The 19300-nt window shown below is 45.0% G+C and overlaps 1 protein-coding gene across 3 annotated transcripts in view; it reads right to left on the bottom strand.

The window, feature by feature from the left end:
- Window positions 1–9037: 9037 nt before the first annotated feature.
- The window catches only part of PLAGL1 (PLAG1 like zinc finger 1), a 35554-nt gene continuing 25291 nt past the window's right edge, over window positions 9038–19300 (bottom strand). For 2 of the 3 annotated variants that reach the window (XM_074990444.1, XM_074990445.1), the window contains exons 5-8: window positions 18922–19071; window positions 14678–14800; window positions 12993–13489; window positions 9038–11759 (exon numbers count right to left, since the gene is read on the bottom strand). In XM_074990444.1, coding sequence (XP_074846545.1) covers window positions 10502–11759; window positions 12993–13489; window positions 14678–14800; window positions 18922–19071 — 2028 coding nt within the window. In that variant the 3' untranslated portion in view covers window positions 9038–10501. The remainder of the gene's footprint in view (window positions 11760–12992; window positions 13490–14677; window positions 14801–18921; window positions 19072–19300) is intronic. The other variant, XM_074990446.1, reaches the window with a different exon arrangement.

The raw sequence follows: 19300 nt of genomic DNA, 5'->3' as shown, positions 1-19300 counted from the left end.
TAGATCCCTGCACCCATGTTCATCATACAGACAGTTCTCACCCCTTCCTACTAAGGGGGGCCATGTCTCTCCACCAACAGTAGGTCCAGAGTCAGCTATCAACCTCCCCCTGGATCCTTTAGGTGAACGGGCACAGGAGGTGTCCGAGGAACAGATAGAGGCATATCAGACAGACGCCTCCTTGTCCTCTCCAGGTGAGGTGGTCATCCCAGGAGATACATCTCCTCCAGATGACCTTAAACAATGTCAGGACCTGTTCAAAAGGGTGGCACAGTCCCAGGATATACAGGTCATGGAGGTACAGGAGAAGCAGCACAAGCTCCTCAAGAATCTGAGACCTCCCACGTCATTGAAGATTGCCATTCCACTAGACGAGGCCATCATGGAGGCTGCCACAAATATCTGGCAGACCCCAGCTTCTATTCTGCCAACCAACAAATGAGCAGAAAAAAAGTATTTGTCCCATCGAGGCAAATGGAGTTTTTATTTAACCACCCGCAACCAAACCCCCTTGTGGTGGAGTTCTCTCAACGGAGATCGAAGACACCACAATACAAATCCATGGTGTCGGACAAGGACACAAAGAGACTGGACTTACTCAGAGGAAGGTGTATTCATCCTCCACCCTACTGTTACGCATGGCCAACTGTGCTGTGCACCTCTCCAACCATAATTTCAACAACTATACAAGACTCGTTTCACTCATGGACTTTCTCCTGGACGACAAGAAGCCTATTTTAAAGGCGATAGTTCAGGAAGGATACATGGTTTCATGTACAGGAGTCCAAATTGCACTAGATGTGGCAGACACAGCAGCACGCTCCATGGTCACTGCAGTGGTGATGCAGCGAGTGTCTTGGCTCCAGACATCTGGCATTCCTAAGGATCTACAAACGGAAGTTGAAGACCTTCCCTTTGATAGGGCAAAGCTGTTTGCTGAATCTACAGACTCAGTCCTCCACTCCAGCAAGGACTTGAGAACTACACTCAGAATGCTGGGCATGTACACTCCTCCTTACAGGAGGAAGAGATTCTACTCATACTAGCGACATTATACCTATCGATCTCAGTTCCCGCAATACCCGCAAGGCTATGATCACCAACAACGACGACCACCTAGATGACGTCCCTAGCAAGGCCATACCCCTGCATCACAGACAGCAAGTTTGAGTGCTATGTTGAGGACTTTGATGCCACAACCATCATTCAGTGCCAGCGACAATCTCAACCTCTGTTCCACCATTGCCTCAGATCATTCTACCATCGGTGGAAAAGCATTACTACGGACAAATGGGTACTGGAGACTATTTTGCTGTGGGATACGCCATCCCATTCCGCTCCATGCCTCCACCAAAACCCCCCACCCAGTCCCTCTTCAGGGACCACTCTCACGAGATTCTTTTGAAACAAGAGGTAGGCCACCTCATCTCCACAGGAGTGGTAGAGAGAGTCCTGGACGAGTTTCAGGGAAAAGCTTTTTACTCCTGATACTTCCTCATGGTAAAGAAAACAGGAGGCTGGAGACCAATCCTAGACTTACGGGCTCTCAACTGATACATCCGCAAACAGCATTTCAAGATGACCGCAATTACTTCCATAGTCACAGCACTGGATGATGGGGACTGCTTCACAGCCCTGGATTTACAAGATGCGTATTTTCATATTACCATTCACCCTGCACACAGGCGCTTCCTCCGCTTTGCTGTGGGTACAGAACACTTCTGGTATAGAGTCTTGCCCTTTTGGCCTGTCTTCAGCGCCCAAGGTCTTTACAAAGACACTTTTTGCAGTGTCAGCTTACCTGCATCAGTAGGATGTATTCATCTTCCAGTATCTGGACGACTGCCTCTTGAAAAGTGCCTCAAGGGCAGACATTACACATGATAGACGTTACTACGAAGACATTCCTCTCACTGGGACTAGTCATCAACTTCCAGAATCGACGACGGAACTCATGCAGGACATAGAATTCATAGGAGAGTGCCTAGATTCCATCACAGCAAGCGTGTATCTGCCTACCGTACGTTTTCATGCTATCCAGTCTCTGATACAGGTGCTGATGTACAGCCCCACAGTATGAGAATTAACTTGTGTGCAGCTCCTGGGACACATGGCTGCCACCACATTTGTGGTGCAAAATGCCAGATTGCATCTTCACTGCCTCCAGCACTGGTTGGCGACTGTGTATATACCAATGAAATACGCCACTCACAAAAATGTATTGCCCCCCCCAGCAGAGGTGCAGAAGTCTCTGACATAGTGGATGGACCCCAAGAATTTGCTGTTGGGGTACCCTTTCACCAACCACAAACCACAGTTTTTCTCACGACAGATGCTTCCCACATAGGCTGGGGGGCACACATGGGAAACAGGTCAGCACAAGGGCGATGGTCCCATACAGAGATGGCAATGCACATAAACATACTGGAGCTATGAGCAGTGTTCAATGCATGCAAGCACTTCCGCCAATACCTATGATACAAGGTAGCTGAGGTCAATACTGACAACATTTCCACAATGTATTATGTCAATCGTCAGGGCGGAGCTAGATCCCACACATTGTGTCGAGGCAGTCTGCCTGTGGAACTGGTGCACTGCAAACAACATAACCTTAAAAGCCTCATATTTACCAGGTGTCAGCAATGCAAGAGCAGATCAGCTGAGCAGGCACTTCGCTTTCACACATGAATGGGAGATTGGCTCTGATCTGCTCTGCAGTATATTCAACACATGGGCATTCCCTTATATAGACTTGTTTGCAACCTACATCAACAAAAAACGCCCTCAATACTGCTCCAAAATGGGCATCGGCCCAGGCTCATTAGGGGATGTCTTCCTGCTCTCATGGAAGGGCCCCTTGCTGTATGCATTCCTACTAGGGTACTTATCTACAAGGTCCTGGAGATGGCAAGGAGGGAGGGAGCACGCTTGATACTTATAGCCCCAGCGTGGGACCATCAGTACTGGTTTCCTCTGCTGCAATGCATGTTGTGTTGCCCACCACTCCCCCTCCTGAGTGTACCAGATCTCCTCTCACAGAACCGGGGAATCTTGAGACATCTTCAGCCTCGAATGCTACACCTCAAGGCATGGCTAATCCCTGGCTCAGTGCCCTAGATGTAGTATGTCCTGAAAGAGCAAAAGAAGTCTTTGAATGCAGTCGACGGGCCTCTACCAGGAAAGCTTACATGTACAAGTGGAAGCGCTTTACTTCCTGGTGTTTGTCCAAACAATTGACCCCGTGGAGGTCCTGTTTCCCACAATTTTGGATTATCTACTGGACCTAAAACAAGGGGGACTCTCTATCATCACTAAAGGTCCACCTAGCAGCTATATCGGCATTCCACCACACAGTGGAAGAGTCAACTGTCTTTGCCCATCCCATTACCACACGGTTCCTGAAGGGCCTTGTGAACTTATACCCCCCGCGGAAGCTGTTATCACCTTCATGGAGTTTTAGATCTGGTCCTTAGCACACCGTCTAGACCACCCTTTGAACTTCTAGCCACCATTTCCCTCCACCTACTTACCATAAAAACTACCTTTCTTCTCGCAATCACATCTGCTCGCAGGGTGAGCGAGCTGGCAGCGGTAATGGCAGTTCCTCCCTATATTATAATCTCCAAAGAAGCAGCGATACTATACCTACACCCGGCGTTCCTTGCAAAGATATCTTCAGAGCTCCATATCAGTGAACTGATAACTTTACCATCCTTCTACCCAAGGCCACACACCTCGACTAGGGAAGTACGGCTTCCTTCACTTGATGTGGGAAGGGCACTGGCCTTCTATACAGAAAGAACCAAACCCTTCTGTAAGACCGATAGAATCTTGGTGTGTCTCGCACCCAGATCAAAAGGGGAAGGATTATCATCACAAAGAATCTCAAATAACATTGTACCCTGTATAAAGATGTGCTATGCATTACATAAGACCCCTCTGCTAGTTCCACCCAGAGTTCACTCCACCAGAGCGATGGCAGTCTCGACAGCCTTCTTTAAAGGAGTCTCCCTGAAGGACATTTGCAGAGCAGCAATGTGGTCATCCTATGACACCTTCGCCAGACACTATGCAATTCATTGGGTGTTGGAAGAGGATACACACCTGTCGACAGCAGTCCTTTCAGGGGCAAGCTGCACATAGTGTGATACCCACCTCCATTTTTCTGGGGTCACTACTCGGTAGTCACCTATTGTGGAGCACCCATGGGGGCCACTTGAAGAGGAAGAAGTTGCTCACCTGTGTAGTAAAGATGGTTCTTCAAGATGTGTCCCCTAGGTGCTCCACTGCCCACCCGTTCCTCCCCGCTTTAGAGTTCTGCTTTATATTTTTCAGGAGCACCCAAGGTGGTTGGTCAAGGAACTGGCATGGACCAGATTGCGCACATGACTGAAAGCGTGCAAAGGACCGGTGTGCATCGGCACATGCGCAATCAGACGAGGTACAGCTTGGAAATATCCGATCTGCGGCACCAGGGCCAGCCCAACACCTACTGTGGAGCACCTACAGGGACACATCTCAAAGAACCATTGTTACTACACAAGTGAGTAACTTCTTCTTCCAGTTAGTAGTCCCTGTAAGCAGTAACTTTTAAAACAGCTTAATTCTGCACTCCGTAGCTTATTGTATTACATTATAAAAGTTGTTTAATGGTAACATTACACAGAGAACATTTTATACTTCAGATCTCAGACAGGATTGTAAGAATTGACAGATCTTATGAGGTAATTTGCCTTGTTGTATTGTATTGCTTTAAAGTGACCTGGATGTTTATGTTAGGGATGAAAGAGTGATTGAATCATGGGCTACTCCCATCACAGAAACTAGTCCTGCAGTAGAGGATGTATTTGATATTAAAGTGATATGATTGTGTCCCCCTCTGGTCACACAGGGGACTTGCATTTGCTGCAGAGCCTGCCTTTTTAACTCTGGCTGTAGGGATCACTGCAATCAGCCCTTTAAGTCACTAATTAATGTCTGTCTTGGCTGACACTTGGGATTTATCTCCACGAAGCAAGACAATCATCAAAATCAGCAAGAAAATGCCCAGCCTTAACTGAACCCGAAGAAGAGCTCTATGCTGCACCATAGCTTGTCTGCCTCACCACCAGAAGCTGGTCCAGGGGAAGGTATTACTTCACCTACTTTGTTGCCCAGGCCTAATTAGGTACTTTATCCAGCCTGTTCCTGAAAAAATGCAGGATATGTAACTATCTAAAACATAGTGTATGTCTACTCTGCCTCCACGAGGCGTCATTGCAGCTTTAGTAGACACATCTGAGCTAGCTTGAGTCTCAACATAGTGAAGCTGCAGCAGGATGCACCAGCTCTGAATCATTAACCAGGGTTCTGGTTGAGCTTGCACAGCCCACACTGAAGCACACCTTGCCATAGGCTCACTACTCCACCTCCCAGACTGGCTCTATTTGAGCTGTAACTACACTCCATCAATGCGGTACTTACGTATCCTTTATGGTTTTGGTTTACACTAATGATATATATCAGCAGTGCTGCCTTGTGAAACAGTATTAATACCCACATTGTTCACCCAAGTTTACAACTGTGGAGACCCAAACCCATAAATGTATACTCAATTTCTGCAACTTTGTGTTAGGATAAGCAATTTTGCTTTGCTGGCATCAGCTACTCTAAACTGCTGCATGCATTTGTTCTACGTTTAGGCATAACTGAAACTCTCACAATGGAGTTGTCTTATAATCTAGCAAGAGACTAATCCCGTTTACAGAAAAATGCACTTGTATGGGGCTATATACAAAAAAAAAATACAGCTTCACACTTCATAGCTTTGAATATGTAAAGTACATTCATCCCTCGTTTAACAAGTACTTGCTAAAATGAGAGACATACATACCTGTGTGTGTTCACAAAACAAGTGAACTTCCCCTGCTTATATGAGCCAGCTGCCAGGTCCCTGGCTGGGGGCTGGGGACACCCACAGCTGGAGTGGAGCCAGTCATGGGATCCCAGGCTGGGGAGATCTGCAGCTGGCTCTGCTCCAGCTGCAGGGTTGCTGGCCAGGGGACAGGGAGACCTGCAGCCCTGAGGCTGGACTGGAACCAGCCACAGGGTCCCTGGCTGGGAATGGGGACACCCACAGCCCCAGCCCAGTCCCCAAACTCCCTGGTCCACTGCACCCCACCCACCCCCAGGTGCTGCTCCAGCCCAGAGGAACAAGCTGCCACCACCAAGTTTTAACTCTCCCTCCCACTCATGGCCCCAAACTGCCCCCAGCCTTTAACCCTCCCTAACCCCCCCACCCCACCCCAAGGTTCACTTACCATTCAAAAGCAGCATCATGTGCTGCCAGTCCTTCGCTGAGTTAGGAGCACTACGAACCAATCAGAGACTTTAACATGTATTTAATGGTAATTTAGTGTCCCTCTTACGAGTCTTCGCCTATGAGCAGAAAGTTGGGAACCAGTTGTGCTCGTATAGCAAGGGATGAGCGTATTGTGTAGACAGAAATATACACGCAGACCGGTGAATTAGACAAGGACCACAGTCTTCAGTTTCCAGAGCTGGTGAAGAGAAGCAGCTGGGACAAGAATTTGGGGTTTCTTGTTTCCCATACTGGTCTCCAATATTCCCTCTAATTCTTTCTGGCCATGGGCAGAATAAATTATGTGCCCTGAGGCATGTGTGCATGTACACCCCCAGTAAAAATGCATGCTATGGGCACTCTGCTAAGCAGTTGGGCTGCCCCTGAACCTCTCCTAGGTAACTGCAAAGCTTACAGGGAACACTGCTGGTCTCCCAAGCTCAGAAATTTCAAACACAACCAAACATAAAAATCTCACTTTAAGTATCTTAATATTTCCCTTCCACTGACATGACATCTTAAGCCTAAAGCAGCAATGTAGTGGAAGTCTTTGCCTCAGAGGCAAATGGGCAGTGTGATGGAAATTCCTGTCTGCACTGTTCTTATCCTGTGTTCTTACACATCAACCTCCAGGCATCTCAGCAGAGGCCTTCTTGAGAACACTAGTACTACTACTACTTAACCCTTGTACTCTGTATGGCAGACAGGTCATCTACAAGTCTCGTCCACTGCACTCTGTCAAGGGACAAAACTTCTAGCTGACTGCAGGAGAACCCCAGTTGTACTTGAGAATACTACATTTACAGAAAAGAAAATCTCCCTCTTAATGTTCTTGCCTCAATTCCTACTTTAAAAAAAATAACAAATCTTTTTTCTAATTTTTTTCTAAAGATAATTTTTACAAGATACGTGACCTGTGATGCTCTTAATGACTCACTACAAAACAGGTCCTATGTTCAGCTTCCCCTACAGTTAAGCTTTTGAGAATGTCAGAAGCTAACTTCGAATTGACTGATGGGATTAAAATAACTAATTACCTTTTTCACTAAAATGTTTTAATTACTGTTGTATCATGCTATCTAGGAGCTTTAGTAACACAGGTGCTTCGTGTTACTTTTTATTAGAAGCACTCTTCATGAGCTCTGCAAGCCTAGCACCCATGTAGGAGGCACAGTGCTGTATTTCAGAATAGCTTTCAGGCAGGAGTGGGCACAAGTTCTCCTGACGGATCATGAATCTGGACTCCTGCTAAAGATGAACATTTTCATACAGAGCATAGTCATGATTCTAGCTCCATATCTGTAGTGCATTTTCTTTTAACCAAAAATATAAGTGAAAAAATATTTTAATATTTAGTTAACCTCTTTTAGAAGTTCAAACCAAGCTGATAAAATGCTCATTAACATATATTTAGACAATACCTATAAAATCCATATTGTTAAAAATATATAATAGTTGAAGCAAAATGACGACAATTTGCAAGATCAGGAAGAATAACACAGTAAATGAATTCATCTAAATCTACACCCACACATCAAACTTTTAAAGACTTAACCAGTAGGATGTTTATGGATAAACCTCCCAAAACCAGAATTCTCTCATCTAGAAACATCTGTAGTCTGGCAGGACCATGGATGTTACTGGACCAGAGCCCCCAGGTTGGAGGCTAGTGAGGGGAGCCTGGTCACCTCAGGAAGGGGAGCCCAGTGGGGCTTGCATCCCTGGCCAGAGATGACAGCCAAAGAGAGCCAGTGTCCATGCAGCTGGAGCTGCACAGGCACCCACAGAGCTGGGACCATCCCAGCGGTCCAGACAGGGCTGCATCAGGCACCCACAGGGCTGGACTGCGCTGGTAGCCCAGCTGGGGCCATACCAAGCACCTGCGAAGTGAGGCCATGCCAGCAAACTGGCTGATCCAGAGCCAGGCTGGGGCCAGTGACTGCAGGACCAGGGCAGTGTCCAGTACTTGGGACAGGCCTGGTGTCTGCACGGCCCAGGCTGGCAAACTAGTTGGGGTGGAGCTGGTGCCCATGTAGCCAGGGCTGCAGCTGGGGCCATGTTCAGCATAGGACTGGAACCAGACTCCACAGCTGGCAGCCACAGGTAGACAGGCCAGCGTCAGCCCAGCAGGGACCAAGGTCTGGCAGGAGGTAAGGGGGCCCCAGGACTGGAGATGTGGCGGGGGGGTGGGTGGGTGGGTGGAGTGGGCAGCAGACTGGGTGGCTTTATCCAGCAAATTCCCTCATCTGGGACCTGTCAGGTCCTGAGGGTACCAGACAAAGGAGGTGCAACCTGTAGGGTAATTTAAAAATGCACAATAGGCCTGTGCTGCAATTCCTGCATTTTTCAGTGAAGAGCTGGTTTTAGTAGTTAAATAATAAATCAATCTACTTTTAAGCAACTTAGTGGGACTTGAGGGCACAGAGTACCTTCTAAGGTTTGGACTTTAATTTCTATGTTTTCTTTTGATTCAAAGAGTCAGGATCAGGAACAACAGCAAACTTAAAAACACAGGATCTTTGTGAAATGGTTTATGGGAGATGGATGGACTGTGGCCTACGGAAGTTTTCTTTGCTTTTTAAGTTTGTAGTGTGGTATCTTTTACAGTTTGCATGAGTTCAGCATACCTTGTCAGTTGATAGCTTTTTGACACCTGTAAATTTCTGGAAAGAAATCATAAACAACTTACAAAAAAACAAACAAACAAAAGGCATTTTTCTAGTTTAGTTTATATAAACATGATTTAATGGCTAAATACAGCCAGTTAAATACTACTGCGATAAAATATAAATATAAAAATACATTACTTCACAGTTTCATACCTGCTACATATTTATCCAGCTTTAGTGAGGGGTTGACATGTAGGTAGGGCAGACACAACATGAAACCTTCCTTCATCTTAGTCATAACTGCAGACCAGTCCTTGACTGCAACAAAAGCTACTATGCATACAGGTAGGATTGTAACCTCAAGTTCGTTACTAGCGTAGTTTAACCACCAAAGAACAATTATGTTACAGGTTGTAACAGTAGAAGAATCACTTTCCTTAACTAAAAAGAGGCCATTATCAACAAAGAGAGTAAAGCCTGCTTGGGTGGAGAACATAATCTTCACTTAGGTTGTGGTACTGCTGCAATGTATCCTGTGTGGTCATACTATGCCAGCAGGAGAGACCTCTCCCACTGGCATTATTAAACCACCTCTAACAAACAGTGGTAGCTGTGTTTCCGGGAGAGCAGCTCCTGTTGACGTAGCACCATCCACAGCGGCGCTTTTGCCAGTGAAACTTTTGTTGGTTGGGGCGTGGTTTTGCTCATACCCCTGAGTGACAAGTTTTGCCAAAAAAAGTGCTAGTGTAGACATAACCTGCGAGTTAGATAGTTTAAGGAACTTAGCACTCTGGAATCAGTGGGACTACTCATGCTTAAGGCTAAGTAGTAGGGTTTAAATGCTTGTCTGGATTAGGCCCAGAATACCTACCTTCTTGCAGAATTGAGGTCTAAATGAAAAATTAATATACTGTCTTAGTCATATACTTCCTCTTCAGAAACAGCCACTTATCCCAGACATCCATTCTTAGGCTACAACGGTGGTAGTTATTTCCAACCCTGGAGAAAACACCGTATCTTCACACTCAGCAGAGATGCACTTCAAAAAAACAAATTCTAGGTCAACTTAATCATCACAGTGTTTTTTTTTGTGTGTGTTTTCAAAAGCAATAATTGAAAGAAGTCACAACTTATGTTGAACATTCTTAAACCTCAGTGCTCTAAGTACTTGCCATAGAAACTTACTGGACCCTACTAAATTCCACATATGAATGATATTCAAGTCTTTGTATAAAATTATTGTGTCATAGCTCACTTAAAAATTGTTTCCTATCTTTGTCTCCTAGCAGCCTCATAACTTTTGCCTGTTACAAATACATTTGAGTTTCCATGGAAGAGCACTAGTTCAGCTACTTGGTAAAAACGTGGAGGGTACTGAGTGGAAAAATGTGGCATTGTTGCAAGTTTCATAAGCTATGAAACTAGTATTATGTAAAATACAACTACTAATTGTTACTTCCTGGATATTCTACCATACTTATGTCCTTTTGACCAGATCTTAGACAGTCTGGGGCTTTTCTCCTTAACAAATCAGGGTATGAATAGCTGGCCATTATCCAAATGCATGGTGAAAATGAGGCAAAGCTACAGAATTTGTATTGGATGCAAAAGAATGGGTGACATGATGAAGCTGATTTAGGGCCACTCCAGCCAGAGCTAGGTGTGCACCTTGCTGTTGGGTGTGGCAGCTCAGCACGTGTGATGCTTCCTCCTGACTAAAGGTCATTGTGATGTCCCCACCATTATTCTGATTATCACTCTGAGGGAACTGCCAGAAACCCAGTATATGAGTAAGATCCATGGAGGGCACGCTAATAGATTCAACCGTTGTCACAGTCTCCTTTTGCAGCGTGTATTTCCCAGCATCACCTGGAGACCCCAAGGAAATTTCTTCCAGATGGATTTTGTGAGGTTCTAGAAAAGGCAGGTCCTCAAGCAAATTCACATCATGAGCTTTAATATCCACTTTGAGGGGTAGGTTTTTGATGGATGCTGGTGCAAATGAGGTAATACTCTGTTCACACTTGTGTTGATTAAAATTTTGGTTGGTAGGGACTGATGGAGGAGATGGCTTAGAATGATTGACTGAGAGACTATCTGCACAGCTCATCCTTGTCACATGAGGAGATTGAAGGTGATGAGTCGACTGTAGGCTTTGTTGACAGTGCATATGTGGACTGTTACACTCTTCTGCTTCTAAACAGTTCAGAAGCCCATGCTGCATAGAAGTCCTCTTGGGAGAAGAGAGGATATGGGCATCTTCCTTCAGTCTGAATGAAAAAAAAGGGTCAAAGAGACTCTGCAAGTCACGATTATGCAACCTACCCTTCAGTAGCTCTTGCGGATGTGTTTTCTTCATGTGGCGAGTCAAGTGGTCCTTACGCCCAAATCTTTGGGCGCAAAACTGACACAAGAAGTTCTTGCAGCCTGTGTGAACCACCATGTGACGTTGTACATCTTTGCGGGTATAGAAATAGCGTTCACAATGGTCACACTTATGTTTCTTTTCCTTAGTGCTGCTGCCTGGCTTCTCTGCATGACTTTTGAGGTGTTCTAACAGCACCTCAGTGCTTCCAAACTCTTGGGAGCACACCTGGCAGGTAAGGTCCCCATTGGTGGCTGCATGAAGAGCCAGGTGTCGTTTGTAACCGAGCTTGGTGTTATACTTCTTGCCACAGTCTTTACACCTGAAGGCCATCTTGTTGGGATCGTGAGTCTGAAGATGATTTTTCAGGTGGTCCTTTCTGTGGAAGGTCTTTTCACAGTAACTACAGTGGTGAGATTTCTGTGGCGAGTGGGTGACCGAGTGCCTAAGACAGAAGAATAACATGTTTACAGAACTCCTGTACAAAAGTGGGATATAGCTTCAAATAGTGAAGGCACTTATGTTCTCTAGGACAGCGTTTCCTAATTTTCTTTGGCCACAGAACCCTTGTAAATGCAAAAGAATGTTGTGGCATCCGATTCCCAGGCTCTATCCCCTTTGGGATCCCTCCTGCTGGCCATTAAACCAATCAAATTTAGTTCTATTGTTTCAATGCAGCATGGAGCTGCAGAGGAGTCAGCTATTTTAATGGCATTTTCTCACAGAACCCTTATTTTCACTTTGTGGAACCCCAGGGTTCTGCGGAACACCATTTGGGAAACTGCTCTAGGATAACAATTTTCAAAAAAGCCAAACTCTATTAAACTCTACTGGGTTTTTAAAGTCTGTAGAGCTAAATCAACATTACTGCAGGAAACACTTTTTGAATAGCAATTATAACTGTACTTAAGGGAAGCAGAAGATTGCTACTGGCTAAAAGGGAGGACTGGGAACTGGAATACCTATTGTCCTACCATGGACTGGTTGGGTACAACAGGAAACTCATTCATCCTCATCTGTAAAAGGAGTATGGCTCATTCACACACAAGCCAGGTGAAACGTAATCAATAGAGTGACTGTGTATCTCCCTGTCCCAAATACAGGACAGGGACATACGGGGGAAGGGACAGCTCCTCCCAACTCCATCAAGCCCCCAGGAAGCCAGGAAGGAAGCAGCAGCTGCCCACACTCCCCCTGCTTCCCCAAGGCTCGGGAAAGTGACTACCACTAGCAGCTGTGACTGCGCAGCTGCTGGTGGAAAAGGTTGAGGGGTGGGGAGGCCCAAATACGGGACAATTCGTCTCCTTCAAAAAAAAAAAAATAGGGATGCCTTTTTGGCATCCCAAATATAGGACCATCCTGCCCAACGCGGAATGGATGGTCACCCTAGTAATCCATGTTTGTGAAGTGTTCAAGTTCTGTTGAAGAAAGGTGTCACATAATCCCATTTGAGTGAGGTAGTATGGACCACACTATCTACTGGATAGTTTTAGCAACATATGACAGTGCATTTGTTTCAGTTATGCAGGCCATGAACAGCATATATTTAATCTTATCCTATATAGAAATATGATCCATAGTGTTTAGGCAAGAGTCATCACTAGTACAAGTCAAGAAAAGTTATGTGCTCCTCCCACACCCACACCAGGGAAGGCCATTATCCCTCCAGGAGCTGTACCTTATCAACTTATATTTGGAAATAAAAGCTTTTGTGCATCCAGGCTGGGAACATCTGTAGGGATGCTCTCCTGTGTGGCCATAAGCATGGGCTGCAAGCTTTTCAACAGAAACAAATATCTTCCCACAGCGTTGGCAGGGATGACTATCTGGTTGCTTCACTTCTCTGTCCATTAGGAGTGAAGACTGACCATTTCTCCATGTAGGCACAAACCTCCCAATGGAACTGCAAACACTTCCTGAGGTGGCACAGGTAGGCTTTGCTCTAGAGGAACAGGACATGGCCCTGTAGCACAGGGCAGTGCTTGTGCCCAAGCCAGTATCTCTCACTTGGCCTTTGGTTTTGCCCTTTGCTTTTAGAGGCCCTAGTGTATTTGCTGGTCTGAAGCTTCTGAGAAGTGCTTTGTCTTCACTGATGCATTGATGAGATTCCAGCAGAGCGAAAGTCTCAAAAGCGTTACCACAGTTAGAGCATATCCAGGCATGGGCACACTCTCTCTGCAATGAGAACAGAAACAGTTCCCTGTGACTAAGCATTATAAAGAGAGAAGGATCACATTCTTCTCACCACCCGTGTTGTCTTTGGTCTGGTCTAGCATATAACTATGCCACCCAGACTGCCTGTAGAGACACATTAATCTTAGCTATGTACAAGCAGGCCCACTGACAGGGGCAATTGCCCTGAGAACTGGTGATTCAAAGGGGCCCAGGACTCCGGCTGTCACTACTGCAGTAACAGCTGCAGTGAGCAGAGCTCTGGGCCTTTTAAACCACTGCTGGAGCACCACCCTGTGTCTTTCGAGTAGCTCTAAGGGCTGGGGGGAGAGCTGTGCTCTGGGCAGCTTTGAGTGCTGACTGCCCTTGGCCCCTCCCATGTTGTCCCCAGTTCCTCCCTCCCCCAACCTTCTCGGAGGGCCGAGCCTCCTCTCTCCCCCACACACATTTCACAAGGGCTCTGAGCAGCTGTCAGCTCCACTGTGCCCAGGCATGAAAGCAAATGATTGGCTAAATGATCATTTCCATGTTGTTGTCTGGTGTTTGTTGCTAGTCTAGCTCTTGCTGAGCATTTTTGTAATGTTTTTTCCTCTGCATGTAGTACATTTCAGTGTCTGTCTGTTCTTATTATGGAAGTGCCAGTCACAGTTCCGTAAGAAGGCCGAGTCAAGTTTTGTGCTTAATTTTAGACTGAGAGCACTCTGCTATACTGCAGCTATACAGAAACCATGGGCCTGTGGGATTGTTCTACCAACAGCGCAGAGTATGTATCTCCCTTCATGGAGGTATGAGAAAAAAGCAAATGAAATGTAGTAGCTGTTGTGCTCTAGCACTTGAGGAGGGTGGAAGGACTATAACATGCAACATATATATATGCCAAAGAGCTAGAGCAGTGAGCCGGTGAGAGGAGAACTTTAAGGACTGGTTACTCAGTTCCCCAAGAATACACGCCAGCATGTTACTCGTTCCAAAGCTTAATATTGTATGCCAGCACTGTACTGTGCTCTTCTTAGATTTCATAAAGTACTCTTTCTGCAGGTAATAGTTTACCTTTGCTATTTGTTTGAAATTTAATTCAATGTTAGACTAGCGGACCATCACTTTCAGTCATGTGAACTGAGGGAAGGTGAGCAGGTAGGCTTTCTGCTAGAAGGTGAAGTTTTGGCTTGGATTCATTTCTTGAACACTTACTGTTGTTAAAACTGGTGATAAAGCACAGATATCAGATTCTTCTTTGACAGGTGCAGAACCTTCCATAAACTTGGCATAATCTGCAGCATACCACACTTTTAATTCTGTGTGGGGTTCAACTAGCTGCGAATGGAAAAAAAAATCCACAGTTATGTACTTGTACTGTCTTTGTTTCTATAGAAAACTGTTTTAGATCTCATTTCAAAGTGGTAGTAATCTAATTCTTACCTGTGCACAAATTGTTTTGATAGCTGTTTAAACCACTGACAGCTAGGGATGTTAAAATATTTATCCATTTAAATGAGACTACTTACCTGGTTGATCATCTTGACTTGGGTCCTGCTGCCCTGCCTGCTGCTGAGCCTATCACCCAGCCCCAGTGTAACCATGGGGTCCTGCTGCAGCCATGAGAGCCCAACCTGCTGGCCCTTCTGCAGCAGGATTGCTCGGGCCCAAGATGGCTGGCTGCTGCCAGTGCTCACTGATGAGGGTCAATTAAAGGTGAGCATGCTAGTAAGCTTCATGCTTACCAGTTAAACATTTAACATCCCCATTGACTTCACTCTATGTAATTCTGTATGACAAATGGGTGACCATTTATAATATCATTAATATCGATGTTACAAAATTTCAGTAAATCTTACAAGATATGCCATGTAAGGTATCCGTAGAAAAGTTGTGATTTGCTAACAAGTATGATGACCTTGTTTATATGTATGTATCATCTTTTATAGTGAGTTATAAAGATGTGTGATCGAGCTGCATCGCAAACCTGTGCTAGGTGACAGCTCCAGACAGATTGACATCAACATTAGCTAGCCTGTTGGACCAATCAACCGTACAATGAAACCATTCAGAAAAGCTAGTGGCTGTGCCTATCAGTCCGCGGAAGAGGTAGGAACATGCCTGTGGGCAGGGAATGCCAAAAGGTCTTCTGTGTGCTGTAAGCTTGTTTGGGATAGATGATGTTCAAGTCACATGGCAAAGGACATCAAAAAGCAGCTGCATCTTCTCCATTGTGTCTTCCACCCTGTTTCTCACCTGTGGAGTAACTTTTCTAGAAGTTGGAACTTTTAAATACAAGATCAACAGACCCACCCAAAGCTCCATATATGTTCCCAATGGACTTCAGAAGCCAGCACGATCACAGAAGCTCCTAAGTGATATATGGATTCTCAAGTCATATATGTATGTATCTGATTGCTCTGACCTTTTAACAACTCATTTCTCATTTTTTATTTTTTAATAAACCTTTGATATTTTTAGATATTAAAGCATTATCTGGTAGCATGATACTTTGGGTAAGATCCAAGCTAGTATTGCTCTGGCTGCATGGGAGGCCCTTTGGGGGATCAGAAAAACATTTTGTGTAGTAATAAGTTTTAAATAACTTCTCACTTCACTGGACCTGTTCGGTATTTGGGAGTTATAGGTAGGAATGCAAGAAAGAGAAGCGAGAGGATTTGGTTTAGCTTCTTGATGATCAGGGTGGGGGCTGAGGAGCACAGTGTGTTACCAGTTGATGACCACAGTTTGGCAGAATCTATTCTCTTTTAAGCAGCCTGCCTTGACATTGACATTTTCAGTGTGGGCTACCTTGGATGCCTTGGGTCTTGGCTAATTTTCAAAATTTACCAATTTTTTGAGAACTACTGTTCAGCGTGAGTTGAAAAATTGGTTGGTTGTACAACTCCTAAAATAGGGAAGAACAATTTTACCACACATAATACATTTAGCCAATAATAATGCAAATTACAGAAAAACAGAGGACAATCAGGTAAATATATTACTTCACAAATTAATTGTTGAATAGAGCTAGGGAAGGTAACTTTGGGGTTTGGGATTTCTTTTTCTTCCTATTCCCAACCTAAAATATAAATATAGTAAACCATTTATAGATATGTAAAATACTACAGTGTATATGAAGCCAATCTATAGAGCATCTGCATTTCACTTAAACTATGTCAAATTATTTCCATGCTTGTGTGAAGGAAACAATGAAGATGATCAGGGGCTGAGTCTTTTACTAAAATGTGACTTTTAAATATTAATATTCTTGTTCTTTCCTAGAATCACAGTTGGACATGGGAATAATGTGGTAGTGCACACAATGAAATTTAAGTGGTCAGATGGATGATGCATTATATGTCTATAAAATTTGTTGCTTTTAAAATCTGTGTTTGTAGGGAATTGGTCTCTGTCACTTGCAGTGGTATTCCTCCAAATTCTTTAACTTATGTCTTCTAGTCACTCAGTAGGCAAGTGAGAGCTATGTAGGTGTATCACTTGAATAAAACTTATTAGTAGCAGTTTTGTGTCACTGCAGTTTTCTTTTTGTTCCAAACAGAATCTGAAACATCTTCATGCCTGTACTACAAAGGTGAGGAATCAACCTCTCCTCTGATGCAGGATACAACCAGACTGATAAGACTATCCACAATACCATTTTCTTCATGTTAAATGTGTGACCAAATTTGCTGCTGGAATAAATGAGCACAGCTCCACTGAGGTCCAGAACAGCACTCAATTACACCTGCAAAGTGTTTGGCCTATTTAAATTATACAAGAAAATATAGATTGTCATCATCACAAACTTGAAGGACAGACATTTGTTCATGTTTTCCTTGCATGACATAGAAGTAATCATCTACTATATTAAGTGTGTGTCTGTCATGCTATGTTTGTTCAAGAACTCCTCTTACACCATAAGAGCTACAACCACAACACTTGGTATGCAGCTTCCTCTTACGCTAAATTAAACCAAGGTCAGAGGTTTTGGTTGTGCCTAGAAAGTAGGAAATGCCTGAAATCCCATGATTTTCCAGAACATGGAAAGGGAGGGGCACCAACAGGAGGGACAATGTACTTCAGAGTCACCACTGTGGGTGGCAGGAAAAGAGTGGCCATGTGGAGATAAGGCTCTCCCCCCTGCTTGCTTTTGGATGGATAAGTGTGTTCCCGGGTTCCATGGAGGGAGCCCAGCTGCTCCCCTGCAAATTCCCCCCCATTAGTCCCTGACATGCAGGAGCCTGAAACCTGGCCCTGTCATCCTTCTGCCCAAGCTCACACTGGTGCTGTGGAAAGCAGTCCAGCCCTGGCCCCCCCGCTGCCATTCTCACTGGGGCCAGGCAGAAGTGCACCATCTCTGGCCTCCCACCCAGCCCTGCCACTCTGCCTGGGGCTGGGCACAAAAGGCAGGTCCCCAGCTCCTGCCTCTTCCAGCACTCTGGCCTGCACTGGGGGAAAGAGCTATGACCAAGCCTCCTACCCTTGGCAGCACAGTCCAGCCCCAGCCTCAGCCCCCTCAACCTTCCCCAGCCTGCCCCTCTCCCCGCCCACCCTGCAGCACTGTGGCCTGGCCCAGACCCTCTCACCTCTGGTGTCATGGCCCAGCCATCCCTCCACTCCCCCTGGCATAGCCCCAGCTCCTATGGCCATCCTGCTCACCCACAGGCCTTCCTTCTCCTCTGGAGCGCATGCCAGGGCCAGGGCAAGCAGCTCAGCCCCCCGTCACCCCCCCCAGCTCATATTGGGGCAACTGCAGCCTGGCCACAGCCCAACCTCTCTCTCAGGCCCAGCCCAGAACCTGAGGCCTGACCCACTTTTATCTCTAACTAGCTTCTCCCAGAAAAGTAATAGTCTAGAGAATCTGTTAGTACCTGATTACCTTGCAAACAAGATTGCAGTGTAAAAATTATGAAAACAATCTCCAGCAAGATCACTGTTCTTAAATATAGTAGTCAGCACTGTAGAACAATAGTATTTAAAGAGTTTTCTAAGTTTTTCTCTTCAGCACACACTTTCGGAACAGCTGGGTTGCCAAAAACATGTATAATTATATACCAAAGGAAAGAAAGGTACTGCTTGTTTTTCCCAGAACAAAGCTGTGTTCAGTGTCATACTGCCAGAGCAGGCGCATCACAAAAATTCAGAATAAAAAATATTTTACAACACCGTTGTATGAACTCCAGTTATCAACAGGGCTACTTGAGTTTTCTTTTTATCACTATCATTTTCTTTATCTCTTGCAGCATATTCCATGACACATTAGCTCTAATCAGAAAGCCCAGTAAGCAGCCTGTTGTACATTAAGTGGTATGAAGGGATGTGTATAATGGAGAGGAGGTTACTTAAGTATAATAAGCCTCTCATCTTTAATGAGGTAAGCCAGTCTCCTCTGAGTTTTGGTTAGACTAGCATGTTATTTGGATTGTGGTCATGTAAGGGGATGCAGCCTTAACTACCTTCACAGTTGTGAAATAGACTTCTCCTCCATACTGATAGGCTACAAGGGTCTGCTCTTCTTGATTCCGAGCTAGTCGCACAAACATCATCCAATTACCACAGTCTTCAGTTGGAGCATCCAGAAAGTACTTTACACCATCTTTTAATACCTGAAATAAGAGTGTGAGAAAAAGACTGAGTTATAACAGACCTGTGGGAAGAATGCACTACTGTTTTTTGCTGAATTTGTTTCAAGACAATTCTTTTTATATATTTATTCATACCAGTATGCTTTCAGAAACAATAAATGTGACTTTTTAAATGAGCCAGCTGAAAGAGACTGGTAAGACTGAACTATTTCTGAGAGGCCCAGGCACAGAAATAACTGCAGGTACTTGT

Source organism: Carettochelys insculpta, chromosome 3 (assembly GCF_033958435.1).
Source record: "Carettochelys insculpta isolate YL-2023 chromosome 3, ASM3395843v1, whole genome shotgun sequence".
Taxonomy (NCBI): Eukaryota; Metazoa; Chordata; order Testudines; family Carettochelyidae; genus Carettochelys; species Carettochelys insculpta.
This window is presented reverse-complemented; position numbering and strand designations above follow the sequence as displayed.